General features: G+C 42.0%; 1 protein-coding gene across 1 annotated transcript in view; it reads right to left on the minus strand.

The window, feature by feature from the left end:
• The window catches only part of LOC138259421 (UDP-N-acetylglucosamine transferase subunit ALG13-like), a 790124-nt gene that overhangs the window by 692076 nt on the left and 75753 nt on the right, over positions 1–22295 (minus strand). Inside the window, exon 2 of the mRNA XM_069207173.1 lies at positions 17866–17949. Coding sequence (XP_069063274.1) covers positions 17866–17949 — 84 coding nt within the window. The remainder of the gene's footprint in view (positions 1–17865; positions 17950–22295) is intronic.

Below are 22295 nucleotides of genomic sequence, written 5' to 3' on the forward strand. Positions count from 1 at the left end.
TCTGTGACAGAAAGCGCTGTGAATATTCAAGTCATTATTTTAAGCTTGCATTACATACAGTGTAAGATAAGCTACTACGAAATGTGCAAAAAGTTTCAATAGTAAAAATTGTTTCCAAAATATACATTTAAATAATATCCAGACTGTATGTTGTACAATTTTTAGGTTGCAGCCTACTGTCTGATATGCTAAAGACATATGGGGACATTCAGAAAACTACCTTCAAAGCATTCTGCTCGTTGCTTGCCATTGGCTTTGTGGTTTGTAACTCACATTTTCTTGCTTTTGTTTGCTGGCTGGCTGTTTTAGGCTGTCCAGCTTGAGTTCCTAGCTTCCCTTACCCAAACCGTATTTACAGTATCCTCCCGAGTGCTTCCTTTCTGTGAACAAGCCAGTAAATCTTGTTATGTCGTCACATTTGCTGTGCATTCAAAGACTATGGTCAAATGTCAGGTGTTGTGTTTGGAGGGCATTTGTTTACTTTTCTTTCTCGGACTTCTAAGTGAGGGGATTTGTGTGATAATCATGCTGGATACTGGGAGTAGGAAAGGTTTTCTAGCATACAACATTAAAAATAATTATTTCAGAATATGTCAGAATTAGGAACACAAATGAAGCATATGTTGTTTTTCAGGCATGTTGCAACCAAATACGTACATATGATCAAACAAATAATTACACTAGGTGATGCAATTTCCGCACATTTTAGTGTGTACTGTATAGGGTTATTACTACATCTGTATGTCTATGCATATGTAATGGTCATTTCAATTGAAAATGTGTAGGCTGTAACAGCAGTGTGCTGCCACCCCATGTGCATTCCACTTTACCCCACTCCACTACTCCTCACCAGTACACACCACTCCACTGGACTCTGCACCACTCCGCTACACTTTTTGCCACTGCAGTCTAGGTCACACCAATCTACTCTGCACAACTCCACTCTGCACCACTGAACTCTACACCACTCTTGACACTGCACTCTATGCCAATACACCCTACGCCACTGCACTTTAATCTGTGACACTCAACTCTTTGCCCCTCAAATTATGCCAGTCCAATGTATGCCACTCTAATCTACTCTGTACCACAACACTCTCTGCCCTGGCACTCTACACCACTTTACTTTACCCCATTACACTCTATTCAACTGCACTGTGTCCTGCCCCACTCCATTCTACTCCGAATCAATCTACACTCTATGCCACTACTCTTAAACAGTGTACTTTACGCCAGTGCAATGGCATTCTGTCACTGCACTCTGACTCTACTCTGCAGCACTGTACTCTGCACCACTCTATGCCATTCAACTCTACTCTGTACTTTACTTTGCCAATGCACGCTATATTGCCACTACAGTCTCTGCCACTCAACGTAACTCCACACTATGCCACTCAAGTACACAACTCTCAGCCACCCCCCCCAATAAACATTCTACTTCACTCTTCGCCAAAACACTCTACGACACTCCACAACACTTTCCTCTACACAACTTTTTAGCCATGCTGAAGAGCAGCCACAGTGGTGAACATGGCTAAAATACATTGACAAAGCCAAAAGGTCTTGCTTAGGCAAGACCTATTTGCTTTGCCTATGCTTGTTTACAGAAGCAACCTATTCAGTGTTTGGAATTCCTTTAGTCCGACACCCTGGACATACTGTTGGAGGTCAAGGGCAACAAGGTTTGATGTTTACTTTGTCCGAAGGACTAATAAACCCAGCTACCCCAAGAACCCAGTCCCCTTTGGCTGTCAATTTAGGCCCAGCATCCCTTGCTGCTAGTTTACCCCATCCATCTGTCAAAGGATCACCTGCCACTAAAACAAGATCTGTATTTTGAAGTTTAAATGGTTTAATCCATTGATTTGGTTCAATTCATTAACGCAAAGCCTTTGCTATTGGTGCCGTTGCTGTAAGGACATGGGGCAAGCTCACAATGCATTACATATTATGGGTCCAGCACATAAAACATGTACACATTTGTAGTATGGGAGGCTACGTAAAATGCTCTCAGAATGCTCCCCGATTATATTACGTCTGAAAGAAAAAATTGTGACTTTGTGCTTCAAAATAAAACATTCATAAAAAATGGCAACTTGAATAAAGGGTTTTGCTAATGTTTGTTCAACATTCTGTGGCATGTTTTAGTAAATGAGTTTCATTCAGGACTATCAGGGCAAGAACACAATGGGCAACATGACAATAAGTCTGCAGCCCAGTTCTTAAGACACTGCAGTGCACTCAAAGATGTGTGTCCTTGCATTGGTGCAGATTTAAGACTTCCATGAATTTAAAGACGTTTACTAGTATAGGTCTGAAAACGTTCACCCTTCCAAAGGAGATAAAACAAACGCCATTGAGATGGTTAACAATACGCATCTGTTGCAGTGCCAAGAAACCCTAGGATAAACATGCCCTTTGGAAATATATATATTTGCTCATGCTAAAATCTGCTGCACAGGCTCCCAGCCAATCACAAGCCTGGGCATGTTCTCTACCTAGCTGTGCTATACAGCCGGGTAGAGAACAAGTAAAGTGCACGTCTTGTTGGCCGGCCAAACAAACTTGCGCACTTTGTGTGCACATAGCCCCCCTCCTGCCGCCTCCCTAACGCCCAGCCCCACACTACTAGGAAAAATAAAATAACCTAGTGCATGTTATCATTTTATTTTTTCCTTTTTGGTAAATCAAGTGGGGCGACGCTCTGCTGCCTTTCCGGAGGAGCCGTCCCTGGAACTACTGCTTTTCAGCTACTTCAAGTCCCTGTATGCAGATCTGCAAAAATATGGGAAAATCAGAGCCTTGCTAGAGTCCAAACCCTGACAGAATATGAGCATATTCCGACAATTATCAGAGCCCTCAAATAATAAGATTGCCTCAATTTTCACTGCATGCCACCAAAAAGGACAAGAGGATTTCTGAAGCATCACATTACTTCAAGTAAGTAGATATTTAAACAAAAAAAGACAAAACACACCACACACCCCTGTAGATGCAACTGGAAGAGGGCTGGAAACTGCTGGCAAGCCTATACTGGAGTGAGTCTGGGTGTTTAAAAGAGGCCCTGGGAGCCTTTGTGGCTTACAGACCGACTTACTCTAAAACCCATGAAAAATCTGGACTTTTTGAATTCAAAACCTCCAGAGGACCAGAAGCAACAACCCTAGTCGATCAACCCAAGGAGTGACCTCACTGGGCCAGAAAAAGAAAAAAAAAAAAATCAGGTTGGTCCTGCTCAGACCAAGCATATACAACTTCAGTACAACCTTCCTGGATACAGCCTGTAGCCCTGCCCTGCCGCAAAATTCTGAGCTCCAATAAGAGACTAACTCAGAAAGTAGAAAGCTACACCGGGAGAATGTGCCAAAGGTATTTGGCCAAAAGGTGGACCTCCCTTGGCACAAAATTTGACGTATCCTGTTCCTGAATTTTTGTAATATTGGTGTCATTTCGTTTATTACGTTTTTCTCTAGGTTTATCAATTGGAGTAGGATTTTTATTGTGTTGGATTGTGTTTTTGACTATTTTGGCACTTCCAAAAGGTTTATACATTTTCTATAAGTTACGTCCTTATGCCAAAGCTACTAGGGGCATTGGGCCCAATAGGTTGGTAACTTACTTGCAAAGGACTACTACACATCCCAAAGAATAATTCCCTTTCTTACAGCTATAGTATACTTTTTCTGATTTTACTGCAATTTTAGTGGTTTTTGACAGAGTATTAAAAAGGGGAGAATAGTGCAAGTAACTCTTTGGGACTATATGAAACTGGATAGTCATCCTTACCTTTCCCCAGGTCATTATTTTGGTCTGGACATAGTTGAACAGCATGGTGAACAGCAGGTGGCATTCGGGCAAGTGAAGTGTAGACCGACCCATTTTATCAGTAAAACTGTGAAAATGATCTTGGCTCCCCTGGAATTCAAGCGTATGAAGGAGAGGAGCGTCACTCCTCCTACCAGAGATCTCAGCCTTGCAGACCAGACTGGCTGAGCAGGGAGCACAGGTTGAGAAGCAATTACTGCTATCTGGATCTATACCGGAGCTATATTTCAAGTACACACCAAATTGGCTTCTATCCCAGTGTTTATAATGTGGAAGAGGGTGTCCATCCCCCCCCCCCCCCCACCAAACTCTATTCCAGAGGTGTTCATAGAATGGACTTGGGCCAAATTAGAGGCTGCTATGTGCTCCCGAAAGCAACACAAAGTAGTCAAACATATGTACAGCTATAGGATAGCTTTGTCAGTGACAGGCAATGCAATTGTTAGAACAGAAATGTCCCCAGCATGGTGTACAGTCATGTTCACCAGCCCGGAGTGCCCTACTGCAAAAATCTGGTATCCTACTTGTAGGAAGCAGACTGTGTATATACTACATCAAAGTGAGATAGAGTGTGCACAGAGTCCAGGGATTCCCCAGAGGCTTAAAAGAAGCTCAAGTAGATATTACTAATGCTCTCTTTTGTGGTAGTGTGGCTGAGCAGTTATGCTCATCAGAGGGTACTTCAAAGCATTTGTTGTAGTCAAACAGGAAATAAATGAGGCACACACTCCTATTTTTCTATATAAATCAATTGCCCTGGAGTTAAGTCGATTTTGTTATTGGATTTCTAGAACTCCAAGATTCAGTTCGAAAGTAAATACTGTTGCCGGTAAGTATTCAACATAGATATCAAATGTAACTTTGTTTCACTTTAGCAAGTTAAACATATTTTAACAGAGAATATCTGTTTCGAAAGTGGACACAGTGCAATTTTCAGAAGCAGTTCCAGGGGGGAAGAAACAAAAGTACAGTTTTAAAAGTAAGTACCAGATTTACAGTTCCAGTCTCTGGGGATTAGAATGTCCTTCGTTTGGGGTTCAAGTTAACCCCAAACACCCACCACCAGCAGCACGGGGCCGGTCGGGTGCAGAGGGCAAAGTTGTGGTTTGATTTAAAATGGACTCCTCTGGAGAGTGGGGGCACGCTGAATCAGGCCTGTGTAAGTACCCATGTCTTCGGAGGACAGACCAGGGGGGTTTAGAGGTGCACAGGTAGGGGTTTGGGGGGGGGGGGGAATAGTGGGTGAGGGGGAGGTTACACAGATCAGCACCAAACACACCCTCAGCGGCACACGGGAGGCCAGGTGCAGGGTGCAAATGCAGCATCAGGTTCCCAATGAGGGGACTACAAAGATGCTATAGGTGAAGTCCAAGGGGTCTGTTACGGAAAACCAGAGGATGGACAAGGAGGAGGGGGGAGGGCTGCCTGCTGGACGTCGCTGCACCGAAGGTTGGATTCCCCAAAGCCATGAATGGACTAGGACACTGTAGGGGCATATCACTCATGCTGCTATGCCCTCACCTGTGGCATAGTGCAGCCTGTCTTAGGGATGTAAGGCCTGCTTGTGGGCACAGCACCCCGAGAGGGGTGCGATTTTGACTTTGCCTTTTTCTCACTACTAGCACACACAAGCTGCAGGATTAGTGTGCATGTGCTAGGTGAGGGACCCCCCAGGGTAGCAAAATACATGCTGCAGCCCTTGGGGACCTTCCCTGGCCAGAGGGCCCTTGGTACCAGGTGTACCTTTTATAAGGGACTTAACTGTGTGCCAAGGGTGTGCCAATAGTCAAGTTATCACCAATAACAGCCAAAAAGTGTGGTGCAACCATGCCAACAACTGCACTTTCCTGCACTGTTTGTTATTTTATTTTGGCCCCAGCCTTACACCAATCGAGTGCTGTAGGCCTATTCTGTGACATGAGTTAAGTTTTGGATGTGTCCTGTGACCTGGAGGGTTAAATGTAATGTGCCCTCATTTGACCAACAGTGGACTACCATCCCTGTCATGGGTTTGTCATGTAAAGCAGAGATAGCATTGTATCACGTTTTATGAATCAGTTATGAACAGCTGTTTTCAGGTCTTGCTCATCACAAGAATAGTGCAAGCTGTCTGTTTACAACACACCTATTGTCAGTTCCCTTCATTTTTAGGGGACTCATTTTAACTGAAGCACTCCATGAGAGGGCTTCTGTTGTCCAGCTGCCTCCCTCATGTGACACTCTTACCCAGTGTCCAATTTTGCTCTCTTGCCTTTACTCTCCCCAACCCTCTTTGTGTTGCTTCACCCCAAATCTTCTACGTGTTGCTTTAGCCACCCGCCTTGTCTTGAGGAAAAACACTTTTGTACTACTTTTATTTAACTGATCCATCTCAGATCGGTGAATACAAAAGAAAAAAATAATGCCTGCATCATTTTGTAGGTGTGAGCATGCTCAGCCACATCTGAACATCCATTATTCCCCCAATATAGCCATGCTGCAAAGCACAGGGATTGCTTTACAGCATTGCTTAAAACTAAGCCGATAGGTCCTAAATGCATGACCTATTGGCTTTCTCAAAGCTAGTTTTTAATGGAACTGGAGTGTGGCCCTACTGACCTACTAGTGTTAAGTTCAACAGCTATGTGCTAATCCAGATCCTAGTGTTAACATCCTACATGTAGGGTATGCACGTGCGGCCTCTGTGGTACATATAGGCCCTCATTACAACCCTGGCGGTCGGTGTTAAAGCAGCGTTAATACCGCCAACAGGCCAGCGGTAAAAAAAAAAATGGAATTTTGTCCCTGGCGGTAACCACCACCAAAGACCGCCACTTTAACACACCGACCACCAGGGTGGGAACGATCGCTGGGCTGGAGACTTCGGTCCCCAGCACAGCGGTCGTCACAATCCCATCCTCGGGATTACGACCCAGCCTACCGCCATGGTTTTCGTGCCAAACTAACCGCCGTGAAAACCATGACAGTAGGCACTATCAGTGCCAGGGAATCCCTTCCCTGGCACTGATAGGGGTCTCCCCTGCCCCCCTCCCCAGAGTTCTCCCCCACCCTCCCCCTCCTAACCCCCGCAAATACACACCAACTCACGCACCCATTTACACACATGCACACACGCATACCCACCACTACCCACGCAGGCACACATACATACCCACACACACTGCAACACACACCAACATACCTTGTCACACACATGCATTCACAACACTCACAATCACTCATACATGCACGCATTCAACGCGACTCACACCCGCATGCACGCATTCCAAAACATACACACAACACCACCCACCACCCCTCCTGTCGGAGAACCAGACTTACCTGCTTGCAGGGAGTCCTCCGGCTGGAGACTGTCTGTGGCGCGTTCGCCAGCAAAACATCGCCAGGCTGTATCATTGGTCATGATACGGTCAGCTGTGTTTTGCTGGCGTGCTGGTGCTGCTGTCAGCAGCGCCGCCTTACCGCCATGACCGTCAGCAGTGTTTCGGCTGCATTCTGGCAGTATACCGTCGGCAGTCATGATACGCGTAGATGGCTGTTAGACACGGCGGCAGTATGTTGGCGGCTGTCGCCGTGGTGGTAGGCGGTAGGTACTGCCAATGTTGTAATGAGGGCCATAGTGTGTAGAAGTGAACACAGTAATGAGGTCTACCGGTTCCATTTTGGAAGCCCCTGGCCTCAACATGTACAAGCTTTTTTCCCCTAATAGTGGAAGTTAACTGCTCACATTTCTGAACAAGGAGAAAGGAGAAAGATTAAGTCCTTCTACTAATAGCAGCCGAGGATTTTTTTTTTTTAGTGAGCACTGACAGTCAGTAGATAGTGGAAGTGAAGAGTGGGACTGCAGAGTCTGTTTAGAGTGTGGAGAGCCCTTTGTGTTAGGCTAGCCTCTTGTTCCTCTCTTGATCACTGCTTAGATCACCTGTAGATCGCCAGGTGTAGAAAGCTCACACCGCATGTCTGTTGTGGTTGCTCTATGAAGGAGTCCAATCTGCTATGAGAATTACTCTGCACAAAAGCAGTGTCTGAAGAACGGCCTGGAGAGGCTAGATGAAAGAACCACTGATCCAAACAGGGTCTAGAAAGTCCGGACAGATAATTCACATCCCTTCGGCTGTGACTGACCCCCTTCTCTTACCAAACAAGGGAGTGCTCTGTTGCGTAGACAGAGGGCTCCTGTAAAAGCAACTGGTGTCTGCCTGACAGCCAGCTTCTCACACGTGAGGGGACATCACCTAGAGTCTGGCCTGAAAAGAAGAATCTGTTGCCCTGTCCTGAAGTGCCTGGAGCCCACCTTGTGCGATTCTAGAGAAAAGAGAATGCCAAAACTGCAGGAGGCATTATTGTTTAGAATCAACTAAAAAGCAGCTCCAGAACTTGAGGGTCTGTTCACCCAGTAAGTGAAACGGGCGATCAGTGTTCTAGGGACTAGAGCACAGCATTTCCCAGTGAGCACCATGTAAAGTTGTGCCTGAGCAGTCTGGCCCTTTATAACATTGCGACCTTGAACCTGTGTGGACTAGACCAATGTCAGGGAAGAGTGCGCTGTAGATCTTTGCTGCAGCTGAAAAGCAGTCAAAGTTACGCAGTGGCAAGGTACAGTCAATTAAGACTAATAGTAATTAAGTGCACAAACTCAAGAGAAGGGTACACTGGACTGTATTGCTTAAAGACCATCTCAGTGTAGCTGGGGGTGGCACAGGGCCGACAGAGGGTACGTGGTGAATAAATAAGCTGTCAGAATGCCTGCTGGAGTCTTTGATGGTCTGCTGCCAGACTGAGTTTTAGAGAAACCACCGTTTGTGTTTAATGACTATACAAAGAGGAGGATTTAAAAAGGTGATGGTCTGACCACAATGTGGATGTTGTAGTATGTACAAAGGATGAATGCCTTAAGAAATGCAGAGTGGAAAATAAATAAAAAACACTATTGCAGCAAGCGTTTTTCAACAAACACCATTACTACAAGAGGTTCTGCATCATTTGTGAACTATGGCCCGGATGTTTGGTTGAAAGAAGCTTTTAATAGGTATTACAACCTGCAGCTACAATCAATGCTATTCATCAATCAGATCCGTAGATGAACGGCGGACTGATGAAGTATTTAATTGCACGTGACAGAATTTCGAGTGAAGTGCCAGTTGGTAGCCAACATTAACTTTCATCCTGTAGGACTCCCAGAGACGACACTCTCGGTATGGATTTTAAAGCATTGGCAGATATTCTTTGTTCAAATTAATGAGTAAAATGTATGTTGACATCTGGGCCGCTGAAATATTTGATCACTAATCGGATGATGCAATTCTGACACTCTAGTCGTTTTATGTGTTATTTTAGAAGATCATATTTAATATTTAAAATCTGTAATTAGTTTCTAATTTCTTACATATATATCTGAATTTGAAAATTGTAAACATTGTGATGGTTTTGATTAACTGAAACAAATTTTGTGTTGGGAGATGAAATAGAGTAGTCAAATGCCAGCTGAAGTATCAGACCACATTATTAAGAGACTTTAGAAACTGTGCAATCAAGACAATGGTGTTTGTGAAAATGAGCAAGCATAGACGAGCTTGAAGATGTGCACCAAATTAGGTAAAATCAGTAACACAACAAAAGTACATGCTTTGGATGTATACAGCCCAAGTAATCATCAGATGATTCCTGCAGACCATGAAACTATTTGGGATGAATGCATTTATTCAAATAAATTAATTTGAAAGATTCCAAAAGTAACCATTACTAACAAGCCATTTGAGGCACCCCAATGTTTTATGTAGTCTGCTCCCTTGTGTGGTACATTTTCTGGCGTGTTAAATTGAATAAATTATCTGTCCAAGGGACGACATGCTTCAGAAATATTGTCCTATACACAAAATCAATCAATCAGAGCATTTGCAAAGAGCACTGCTCACCCGTGAGGGTCTCAAGATGCTGATGGGAGGGGGAAGGGGTTGCTACTGCTCTAACAGCCATTTCTTGAGATGAACTTGTACCATAAAAAGCACTCATCTCATTTGACGTCATGCAGTGATGTGACAAATTTTGGAAATTTTCTCAATATAATAGAGCTCTGTTGAGACTTGCTGATAATGCCAGGGCACATATTATATGAAGGTTTGGATTTTTGAAGGCTGCAGATAGGTCTCATTTATGATTGCCCTGCACTCTGAACATGTCAGTTTTTTATTTATGTCAATTATGAATATTCACAGGCCCAGTTTAACCCCTACGGTGCCTTGGACAAGGTGATCTCGTCGAAGGTACCGGTTCCCGGGTCCCTTGGACGAGATCACCTCGTCCTGCACCAGGGAACTGGGGGGAGCGCTAGTCCTTCCACCCCCGACCCCTCCCCCCACCCCAACCCCCACCCCCACCTGACGTCAGCGCGCATCGCGCGCTGATTGTCACAGAGGCCTCCTCCTTTGCGCTGGAAGCTCAGCTTCCAGCACGCTCGGAAGAGAAATGCAGAGCATTTCTCTTCCGATCACGTGGAGGAGGCCCGGAGAGGCTTCAAAAGGGAAGGAAATTAATTTCCTTCCCTTTGAAGTCTCTCTCAGCGTTTCAAAAGCCGGATTGCAAAGCAATCCGGCTTTTGAAACGCCCACTAGACACCAGGGATTTTATTTTTATTTGGAAACTGGCATGAGGGAGCGACCCCTTGGGCAAGGGTCGCACCCAGGGGGGGCATTTTTTTTTTTTTTTTAAAGGCCTTTTCGGCCCCGGGGGAGGGGGGTCAGAAACCTCTAGGCAACAGAGATATTTTTTTTTTTTTTTTTTTTTAGAGGTGGGGAGCGACCCCTTAGGCAAGGGTCGCTCCCCTAGGGGCCAAATTACATTTAGGCCATTTCTGCCCCCCTTGTGGGCAGATTGGCCTATTTTTATGAGGCCAATCTGCCCCCAAGGGGGACAGAAACCACTAGACACCAGGGAGTTGTTTTTTTTTTTTTCGTGATTTTCACGCAAGGGGAGCGACCCCTTAGGCAAGGGTCGTTCCCCTGGGGGGAAAATTTATTTTAGGACATTTCTGCCCCCCTGAGGGGCAGATCAGCCTATTTTAATTAGGCCGAGGGGGCAGAAACCACTAGGCTCTGGGGATGATTTTTTTTTTTTTTTTGCGCCAATGTCACGCAAGGGGAGCGACCCCGTAGGCAAAGGTCGCTCCTGGAGGGGCTTTTGGGGGGGGCAGAAACCTAGATTGAGGTTTGCAAAGGATTCTGGGTAACAGAACCTGGTCAGAGCCCCACAAGTCACCCCATCTTGGATTCCCCTAGGTCTCTAGTTTTCAAAAATGCACAGGTTTGGTAGGTTTCCCTAGGTGCCGGCTGAACTAGAGGCCAAAATCTACAGATGGGATGTGTCCACGTGGTGTTTTGGGGCATTTCCTGTCACGGGCGCTAGGCCTACCCACACAAGTGAGGTATCATTTTTATCGGGAGACTTGGGGGGAACATAGAATAGCAAAACAACTGTTATTGCCCCTTGTCTTTCTCTACATTTTTTCCTTCCAAATTTAAGAGTGTGCAAAAAAGATGTCTATTTGAGAAATGCCCTGTAATTCACATGCTAGTATGGGCACCCCGGAATTCAGAGATGTGCAAATAACCACTGCTCCTCAACACCTTATCTTGTGCCCATTTTGGAAATACAAAGGTTTTCTTGATAATTGTTTTTCACTTTTTATATTTCAGCAAATGAATTGCTGTATACCCGGTATAGAATGAAAACCCACTGTAGGGTGCAGATCATTTATTGGCTCTGGGTACCTAGGGTTCTTGATGAACCTACAAGCCCTATATATCCCCGCAACCAGAAGAGTCCAGCAGACGTAACGGTATATTGCTTTCAAAGATCTGACATTGCAGGAAAAAGTTAGAGTAAAACGTAGAGAAAAATTGCTATTTTTTTCACCTCAATTTCAATATTTTTATTTTTCAGTTATTTTATGTAGGAAACCCTTGTAGGATCTACACAAATTACCCCTTGCTGAATTCTGAATTTTGTCTACTTTTCAGAAATGTTTAGGTATCTGGGATCCAGCATTGGTTTCACGCTCATTTCTGTCACCGACTGGAAGGAGGCTGAAAGCACAAAAAAATCGTTAAAATGGGGTATGCCCCAGTAAAATGCCAAAATTGTGTTGAAATGTTGGGTTTTCTGATTCAAGTCGGCCTGTTCTGAAAGCTGGGAAGATGGTGATTTTAGCACCGCAAACCCTTTGTGGATGCCGTTTTCAGGGGAAAAAAAAAAAAAACACAAGCCTTCTTCTGCAGCCCCTTTTTCCCATTTTTTGAAAAAAAAAACTAAATTTTCACTGTATTTTGGCTCATTTCTTGGCCTCCTTCAGGAGAACCCACAAAGTCTGGGTACCTCTAAAATCCCTAGGATGTTGGAAAAAAAGGACGCAAATTTGGCGTGGGTAGCTTGTGGACAAAACGTTATGAGGGCCTAAGCGAGAACTATTCTAAATAGGCAAAAAAAGGCCTGGCACAGGAGGGGGAAAAGGCCTGGCAGCGAAGGGGTTAACTATGATCCGTTTAGGTCAACTTTATTATCAAACTAGGGCTCTGATTTTGCCAGTAGCTTTTGATATTGTGGAGCTCTAATTGTATTGTCCAGGATATACCATTGCTCAAATGACCCCACTGCTCAATTTTGTTAATTTCTAAGAAATGTAACAATCACCCAGTAGGGTATCCAAGTGCTGAAGCAGGTGTATAGGTGTGGGTCTATAGGAGTAGTTAGTGACTTGACCATGGGTAGTTAGTTGAAGAGGCAGGTCTTCAGTTTCTTGTGTAATTTCAAAAAGTGAAGAGGAGATCATGCAAAGTTTTGAGTGTGACGTGACCGAAAGCTAGGCCTCCCGTTCTGCTTTTGGTAGGTAAGTGAGTCTGGCTAACTGCAGGTTTCTGGTGGGTTAGTAGAACAGAAGGCAGTTGTTACAGTATGATGGTCCTATGTTGTGCAATGCCCTGTATGCATGAGTGAGGAGTTTGAATTGGCAACTTTTGGATAGTATACTTTTTAAGCATTCATTCAATTTGACAAAAGGGTGCATGGAATATAGGCAGGTAGAAGTTTAATGTGAAACATGCTCCTACAATGAAAAGGTTCTAAAAGCTATTTTTGCTGTAGCGTAGCTGTAGCAGGATTGACTATTCTAAAGAAAAGTATTGGGATACAATATTATATTTACTACGGAAATCTCAGGCTGGTAAATATATACAGATTTACATTTTAACTTTTTGAAATATTTATTATAAGCCCAATTCCCTGGTGAAATCAGATGTGCAATAAATATTTTTGAAATAATGTATTTTTAGAACCATTACATTTCCTCTGACTCTAGAGGCCTATTTGCATGAGCAATAACTGTCACCACTGGAAGAAGCCATTAAAAATATCCAGCCAGTGAGAGGCTTTTTCAGGTCACAGATTCTTAAAAAGTCCAAAGGTAAAACTGTTGACTGGGTTAAACTTCATTTCTGGATCAGACCCACGCTCATCACAGCCAGACTTAAGTTGCACTCCCATATCAGGCAAGCACAACTAGCCAACCTCAGGTGGTGCTAAATGCTTTTTGGCCCCATTTTCACATTTATATTTAAAAAATGAATTACTTCAGTTTTCCTTACTGGATGTTTCATTTTATTTCATTAAATTTACTTTAGCTTTCTAGATTGGTTTAGGCTTTTTCTTCTGTTGTGTTTTGACTTTATTACTGTGAATACTGCATAAATACTTTACACATTGCTTTAGCTTTAAATTAAGCCTGTCTGCGCTGTGCAGAAGCTTCAGGGAGGTGGGGTGAACCAAGGGAGAAGCCAGAAAAGTGAAATACCCCCCACTAGAAACATATCTCTAATCAGGAAGTGTGCAACACGAGCAAATGCAACCAACCCTAGAAGAGGTCCTTTCACCCTTCTTCCATCTATCCATTGATCTATTCTTCACTTCCCCTTTCCTTCTACCCTCCCACTGCACCAGCCATCTTATCTAGTCAATTTCCTGCCACTTAACTGGCACAAGATTTAAGTAAGAGCATAGCACAGAAATGGGTTTGCTTCAAATGCTTGGTGATTCATTACCCATATTGCACAACAGTAACCTTATGAGTACTCCTTGCTCATGAGTGGCTTTCCATACTTAAGCCCACTGCACTCTATGTAACCCCCTCAAGTTAAGTAAGCTAAACGGCAGTGAGCTATTTAATAGCATTTAGGCATAGCTTTTCAAGTACTTCATCTCTTGTGAGGAGTGTTCTCTTACCCTCAGCTTTCTTCAAACACTTGTCGCCGCCCCTCCCAAGCATGCTTCTCAAACATCATGTTGTGTGTCTATGCAGAGGATAGCCTCATAACTTAAAGCATCCTCCCCGGAGGTCATTGTCCAGACTCACCAGATGAAACTAAACCCACATAACAGTGTTCCGACAAATCCTTCCTCTTAATAATTTGATCCCTGTTCCAATCTATTCCTTTAGTACTTCGAACAACTCCTTGCTTCAGATTTTCAAAAAGGTCCTAAAACCCCTGCCCCAGCAATCTTGTGGAAAGCATTTACATAATAGAATAATGCACTCTGGCCAGGAAGAATCTTTATTTAGTGTTCCTAACTTGTTATTGTGTGAAATTCTACTCCGATGCTACCGTCTGCCTACTATTAACACTTTGTTATGGAGTCATATATGTATTTATGACTGAAATGTTTGTTTTGCAAAGCTTACAAGCACCCATGTCGCCTAGAATGGGTTACAAAACGGTTACTAAATAATGCAAGAGTGAAACGTCGTACACAAAGAAGCCCTTCTGCTCCTTTTAACAGACAAAAAAATAATGGATAGGCATGAACTCCTAAGGAGTAAGAGTTGCTGGAGGACATGTGCGGAAGACAGAGCGGGATATCGACCCTGGTATAAGAACAGAGGAAGACATTAGATATGGGGCCACTCAGAACTGAAGTAGAGGCGGTAAGGGGAAGAGTTTTATCCTGCAAGTGGGTGGTTTAAAGACACTGAGATTATATTATATACACATACCTGAACAGGCTTTCCCATGGGTTATTTGCGGGTAACGTGGCCTGGAAGATGGAAGATCAACAGTAAATATGTACACACACAGATTTTGTGTACTTAGTCTAGGAATGCAGGTGTGCATTCCAAGCTTTTCTGTACGTGTGAGTGTGCAGCTGCCAATATTCGCTATCAATCTATTGACTGCAGGTAGACTTTATTTGAGTGAGAAATAAAGTCTGAGTGGCAATGGAAAGCAGGCATTCATGGAGGACTGACTAGTCTGTCCAGTTACTAAACAACAATCACAAAAAATAGCAGGCAGGGACAAATCTATTCATTAATTATACTAACCAAAAAAACTCACTTTTGGTTAATGGGGTAAATTATTTTCCCATGTTTATTTCCTTTATTTACAAATAGCAGTGTATACCTCAACATGATTAAGACATCAACAATTATACATCATATTACTAACTATTACATAAATTATATAACACAATTACTTAAAACTAAGCACAAACAATACATCAAAATGGGTAATGCCCAACGAAAACAACGCCATGTGACTCTGAAAGACACTGAGATAGTACGTGTTTAAAGAAATGCCCACGCTCACTCCATCAACCATAGCAAGATGGGTGCCCAGGCTTCCTGAACAAGATCTAAGCATTTTATACTGATGGAAACTAGACAAAGGAGCATAACTGGATGTCAGCTTTGGACAAGATTTGTTTCATCACTTACAAGATAACGTACACCGAGGGCCACCCATCGTCTCTAAAGTTTTGTGCTAAGCTCAGGATAAGCTGACAATTGCATTCAGAAGAGTTCTCTGCCTAAGTGTCCCCTTGCATTGTTTAGGATATAAGGTATGAAGAGCACACTTCAAGCCAAAGAAAACAAATATATTTACTGCCTGGACTTTATAACATTTCTTTGTATTCGTATTTTTTTTTTTTTAAATGGTAACCACCCACTATTAATCTTAAAATTTAACATCTGAATAATAGAAATGTGATAAAAGAAGTAAATGATATACACAATCATGTATTTAAGACTAACTTGAGGGACAACCACTTTAATCTAAAATTGATGGGTTTTGTATAACCTTCCTAACAAGCTACAGATTTGTATAAAGAGCTGAATTTTTTTTGCGATAGCCTCCTCAAAAATGCAATAGATACATTTTATAAATACTGCTTTTAAATACTTTCTATGTTGTATGGTCAACATGGAGCAAAGGCATGAAACAGGAGATAAGTGCAAGATTTGTGCATGTTCCACAGAAAAGAAGTACCAGCCAAGGAATCACTAACTGGGAGCAACTATGTAGGAATGCTGTGCTCCTAGCGGGGTGTCCCTTCACCTTCCAATTAAAATACATTATTTAAAAATAAAAATAAAACTTTTAAAAACTTTGCTATTTGCTTAAGTCTTGGATGGTCATTATTCCAAGGTCTCACTCTGTTCACCCACTTGCCTATTTAATCTCAAGGGATATTTTCATATGGTAACAGACTTTTTTCTTAGTTTTGGGGGTAGAAAACATTCCCTATATAAGAATCTTTGAGGCAGTTTGGATTCCGTTGACGAGTTCTTCAGGAGGCACCAGAGATGATGCACCCAAAGAGGGACATGGATCTCTGGAGTGAAAGGAGGTGTGGTCCATGCAGGGTCACATACTGTTGTGGTACGACTGATGTTACCCACAGACAACTGAGTTTGTGAGACCAAGATGGAGTAGTTAATTATGTGTGATGATAGTTGACAGCTTTTTCATGCAAATGGATGTGAGGAGCTTCTGTGGAAGTCTGGCTGTGTGGGTCTCTAGCTTTCTAGCAAGGGAGAGTAGGAGAGGACACCATTATAGACGTACGTTCAATGGAAGAACGAATCAAGCCAAAGTTGGCTAGACACCTCAGGAATATCCTAAACCATTTCCATAATTTCCCTCTAAGAGATTAAAGTAATCTGTAACTGAGACACTGAAGGCTTTGAAGCAGACTCCTGCCAGGTGGCCACAATACTGTATGTTGTAATCCATGAAGTCAGCACTATGGTCTGATTTACACCTTTTGTAGTAGGGAGCACGTTTGTTATATGTGTGGTACATGGCCTGCTCTGCAGAAGTCCATTATCATGCTTGAAAATATAGTAGGGTTCCTGGACCCATAGAGCCAGGCAAATGCAGTTTGTACACATGAATGGAAGGGTGGAAGCACCTTATTGAGGTCAATATGCACAAATATCACACAACCAGAGTAGGAAGTGATCCAGACACTGGGCAGACTGGTTATACCTCTCCTGTACAGGCGAACACCCCGCCACCAGTATATCAAGAGGATGTGTGTTGTCAGCATCTTTGTGGACTGGCCACAGAAAGGTTGAGATGCTGATGCGGAGCCTGCAGACTCAGTGTTATGTTAGAGCATGTTTGGCCAGTGATGTCTTCTTTTGCTAGGTGTGCTTTTATTCAGATAGGTTACAGGGCTTGTTATTTTATCTGTGCAACTGTGGCAGTAATTCCTTGGCAATGCCCATCAGGTTCTTCCAAAGCTGTGTATTGTGGGACATTTTCCTGTGTTATTTTATATGCATTGTTGGTTATGGTACAGTTTGTGTTGACTGATGTACTTAATTTTGGTGCAGGGGTTGTTGAGATTTGCTGCTCTACGTAATTCTGTGGACTTTTCCTTTCTCTGCTAAACAAAAGGTGTGTTGTGTGTCCTGTGTACTGTCATGCTGCAGTGTTCAGCTGTGTGCAAATCAGAAACAATTATGGTGAATGGTTTGTACTAGTGAGATGCAAAAATAATAAAATCGATATTGCAAAGATCTTAAGTGGTGGTGTGCGCACTACTTTGTCTAGGCAACTGGCTGTTCTACAGACATCAGTGCAAAGCGGTTTCTGTTCCTGATATGCAGTTGGACAAAAAATGGAGATTGGACTTGTCACAGTAGTATTAAATACGAGATATTTTGTACCTTTCAATTACAGAACAGAAATGTTAACTTTAGTCTCTTACCACCTCAAACTTCTCTTGATTTTTCCTCATGTAAGACACACAAGCCTTTCTTACTTCCATATGGTGAATCTGACAGTAAAACAACTGCAAAAAAACAAAACAAAAAGTAATAGGTGATCGCCGACAAAGGAAACCATTGATCATCATATTTCTGATTACTGCATAACAGACAATGGCACAATAGAGACCTGTTTCTCGGCATTCTTAGAACACTGGCATAAATTTAAGTTCCACCACAGTGAAATAGGAAACTCTATTAAGGGGTACAATTATAATACTTACGTTACATATTCAAATCCAGTAGCATTGCTTGGCATCGGCAATAGATTCACACGCTTTGAGAGCTTTAATATTTAGCAGATGCACTTGAATATTTCTAGCAAAAAAAGAAACACGGGCACTAACTTGTACTGGAAGCTGCTTCTGTAACTTACATTAACCTTGTGAGTGGATTAGGCAAATCACAGGTAAATCTATAGCACACATCAAGCCACCGTTGCAAGTATGCAATGTTTCTTTTCAATAGAAATAAATAAATGATTTGCAAAGAACGTTTATTAAAAAAAAAAATATCAATATATTGGACCTCCCTGTACATAGGAGGCATCAAAGGACACTATGGGCCCGAAAATCTTCTAGTTTCTGGAAGGCGCTCCATATGAGGAGTAGGATACGCAGCTGAATTTCCTTTACCATAATATCCGTAGGGTGGAGGAAATTCAGCTGGTGGATTCTATTTCATATCAAGAGTTTTGTCCAGAGGTTGGAGGATTCCGTCTGAAAGTGTACATGAGGCTGTTAGGGTACCTGATCAGTGGAATACGGCACACTATAGCACCTTCTCCTGCTAACTCCGGGTACTCAATGAACCAACGTAGCAGTAGAGAATCCAATTTACTCCAGCAGATATCAAACCTTGGAGCTCATTAAATACCTCAAAGTGTGTAAAATGTAGGAGGGGGCGGACCTACATACTGTGGCATGGGAAGTAACATTAAACTGCTGTCCCCTTTAAATGACATGCCACAGGTGACAAGGCCTGCTTCAGATTCTAGTATCACAGGCGTTCATTCTCCTTTTCCCTACCTAGGAGTGCTGAGCACATACATAAAACAATGCTTTTCAGCTTGATTGTGTTTCTTGGATTCTAATTGCCAATACTCTACTGACCTGATTAAAGTTCTCCCACTGTAGTGGCGGGGTCATGGTGGACAGTGAAGCAACCCAAGCAACTTCTGTACTAATTTCCTTCCCTTCTCCTTGATGCAATGTATTCTCTCCACAGGTACAGTCTCTAGTTTCGTCCCTAAAATCTCGCACTTACCATGTCAAGACATTCCAAAGATAGCATTAATCCCATTTAATCAATAAATTGAAGGTTTTCTTCAGTCCTTGGGTTTGGTCTTCATTTCAAATTTACAAACCCAATGGCTGCCATTAAAACTTTAAGACCCCTGGGGTCTTTAGAGGATGATAAAGTTTGAATTTCCGCATGCTCACAAAAAAGAAAAAGAAAAAAAAAAAAATATATGATTAAGCCACTTCTTTGCTCTTTGTATCCACCTTGGGACTTGCCATTAAGTTGATAGATTTTAAAGGGCAATGTTGAAGAGCTTATCTGTAGTTTCTCTGAAGTTCCTTAGTAAGAAGTTGGCCTTTTATAGTCATTGCGTCGGATCATGCAATGGGGGCTTGGTTGTAATCTACTGCTTTTATTACAGCTCTATTGGACAATATGGTCCAAGGTCATCTAAACTTTCAACCACACCTATTAGAGAACAATTGAGACGTTTTGCCAAGTAACAAAGTCCACAATTCATAGAAACCTTTTTAAAAAAGTGATCACGTTAGCAGATCTGGTTTCAAAGGTGCTTTTCAATAAGAGATACGAGTAGGATTTTACTGATGACATTTTTGTCAGGCAAGGTTTCCATATAACAGTGCTCCAAGTTTTAACTTCAAAGACTATACAGGGGAGGAGGTGAAAATAATGTTTTTACAGTGAAGAGTTACAAAAACCTAGAACTGGATCTGAACTGCACCATATTAAGAAAGTATTCACAGAAAATAGTAACTCTGAATCAACACTGCCTAGTTAAATGGAAGGGGGAGGAAAAATGTATACCACACAAATTAAGCCATATACAAAGTGTACAACATACTATGTAAAAGGTTTAGGTTCCCTTCGAACACCATGGAGGCAGGTCCTTTTCATTTTACTCATCAGTAATTCATATACGGACAGATTTTAATAGTCAAACTAGCAGAGCCTATCCACCTACAAGGGTTCTAAGAGTTTGATCTAACTCGAGTGATATCAACCAGTCGACTGCAAGCTACCAGCTCAGACACCTTTAGAGTTACTCAAGCCTCGGGTTCATTCTTGGATAAGCACAGGTTCACCTTTCACTTTTAAGGTTAAGGGAAGGATGTGTTTATTTTACATTATCAACATCAGGATACAGAACGCAGAGACTGATAATTAGCAGTGGGCACTCAGATTTATGACTCAGAATGGGGCACAGAAAAGAAGAACTGAAGCACTGAGGTGTTTAACTCTTAAATAAAATTCTCTGTCAACTTAATATTGGAGAGAACAAAATTATTTTTCTGAAGCTAAAATGGGAGAAAATTAAAATGAAGTTACCTTAATGATCAAGTTAACGCTTCATTTTAATTTTCTCCCATTTCAAAGTATTGCCTTTAGAAACACTGGCCTCTTGCTCCCAGTGGCAACAGTCATATTCATAGCTGAATAATAGTAATTTTTCCCCCAATGAGAGAAATCTGAAGTGAAGAGAAATATTTCTATGAAACTTAACCCTAATGCATTTCTTCACATTCAGTTGAGTCATTTAAATCTTAATGTTTTATGAAGCATGTTCCTTCACTTTAAATTTCTCCCATTTAAACACATTGCTGTATTACTGTTATAAATATGGAACAGTGTCTACAGGCTACTACAGAAGCCTGCCGTTTGTAACTGACACTTGGAAATGGGAGAAAATGTAAATTAGTTTTATGCAATCCATAAATTTATAAAGTTACTCTTCAGTTCAATTTTCTCCCATTTCATAGTGTCACCTTACTACACATTAGAGAATGTCATCCTGTTAGGTTTCATGGCATACAAAGGATGGAGAATGACCCCAGAGGAGGGAATATACAACTAAGGCACTAAAGCTCCATCAAAGAGAGGTGAAATGGATCCGCAGATTGAGAACTCTGGAGAAGGGGGTCAACATAGAGAATCAATTGCACTCTTTCCTATAATGTTCTCTGGAGAATGAATGCTCTAAGCGATGTGGTCTGGTTTGTGAACAGGCTGTTTGATTAAGTGTAGGATGGGGTGCTGTAGAGGGCTTTGATTGGAGGATTGGCAGGTTGAAGTGGCTTCATTAACTATACAACTAATTAAAGAGTAGAGTCTGAATATGTGCTAGGTAGTGAGCAATGTCTATTCACAAGGGGGGTGTAAAATTCCTATAGCCCGATGCGCAGGACTTATTGAGATCAAGGACAACAAGTTTTCATGTTTATTTTGTCCTTGGGACAAATACGCTCAACCCCCTGTAGCATAAACCTGTTATCTGCCAGTTCACATTATGGAGCAGGGAAGGGAATTGTCTGCAGTGGAGGTAATATTTGTGTCCATATGCTAATGCTGTTCAAGCTTGTATTTATGGTTCATTAATGCAAGTGCTTTAAATACATCTTGTAAGCTCAGACTGCACTACTGACAGTGGTTTCAGTATAAAGTGTACACATGTTTGCAAAATATAACAATATGAGGCTACATGTAATGCTCTCAGAATGCTCTCCAATTAGATGCAAATATCTGCAGAACCTTGAAAGCAAGTCTGATGATTCTTTGCTTTCAAAATAAAATCTTCACACAAAAAAAAAAAAAAAATGCAACTAGGAAATAAATATATTTGCTAAATTACTGTGACATTTTTTAATATAATTGCTTTGAAGCATAATTCAGTGAAATGTTTTGATGCATGCTAGTATTTCCCAACAATATTCAAAAAGAAAAAAGAAAAAAGAAAAAAAAAAAAAAAAAAAAAAATCAGTGAAACCAATTTCAACAAGATTATTGGAAACATGAAGATAAACAAGCATGGGCAAATCCAATAGGTCCGACATTGGTGGGGAGTGTTTTGGATTTGTCAATGCAGGTCTTATTTTGACATGGCTTTTGTAAAACTTTATTGTTGTGGGAGCTGGAGGGCCCGCACCATTGTAACAACCATTGGCAAAAAGCAAAAATATTTTTGATCTAAAAAAACATATTGCCTCAGTAGCTTCTGGCATCGAACAAAACTATTTTGTGTGCCAAAATGCTCCCTGTGAAAAAGCAGATTGCTAGCACTCACAGTGTAGGCAGCGACAGAGAAAAATATAGAATTTTCATAAAAACAAACTGT

This window comes from Pleurodeles waltl, chromosome 2_1, assembly GCF_031143425.1.
Source record: "Pleurodeles waltl isolate 20211129_DDA chromosome 2_1, aPleWal1.hap1.20221129, whole genome shotgun sequence".
Taxonomy (NCBI): domain Eukaryota; kingdom Metazoa; phylum Chordata; class Amphibia; order Caudata; family Salamandridae; genus Pleurodeles; species Pleurodeles waltl.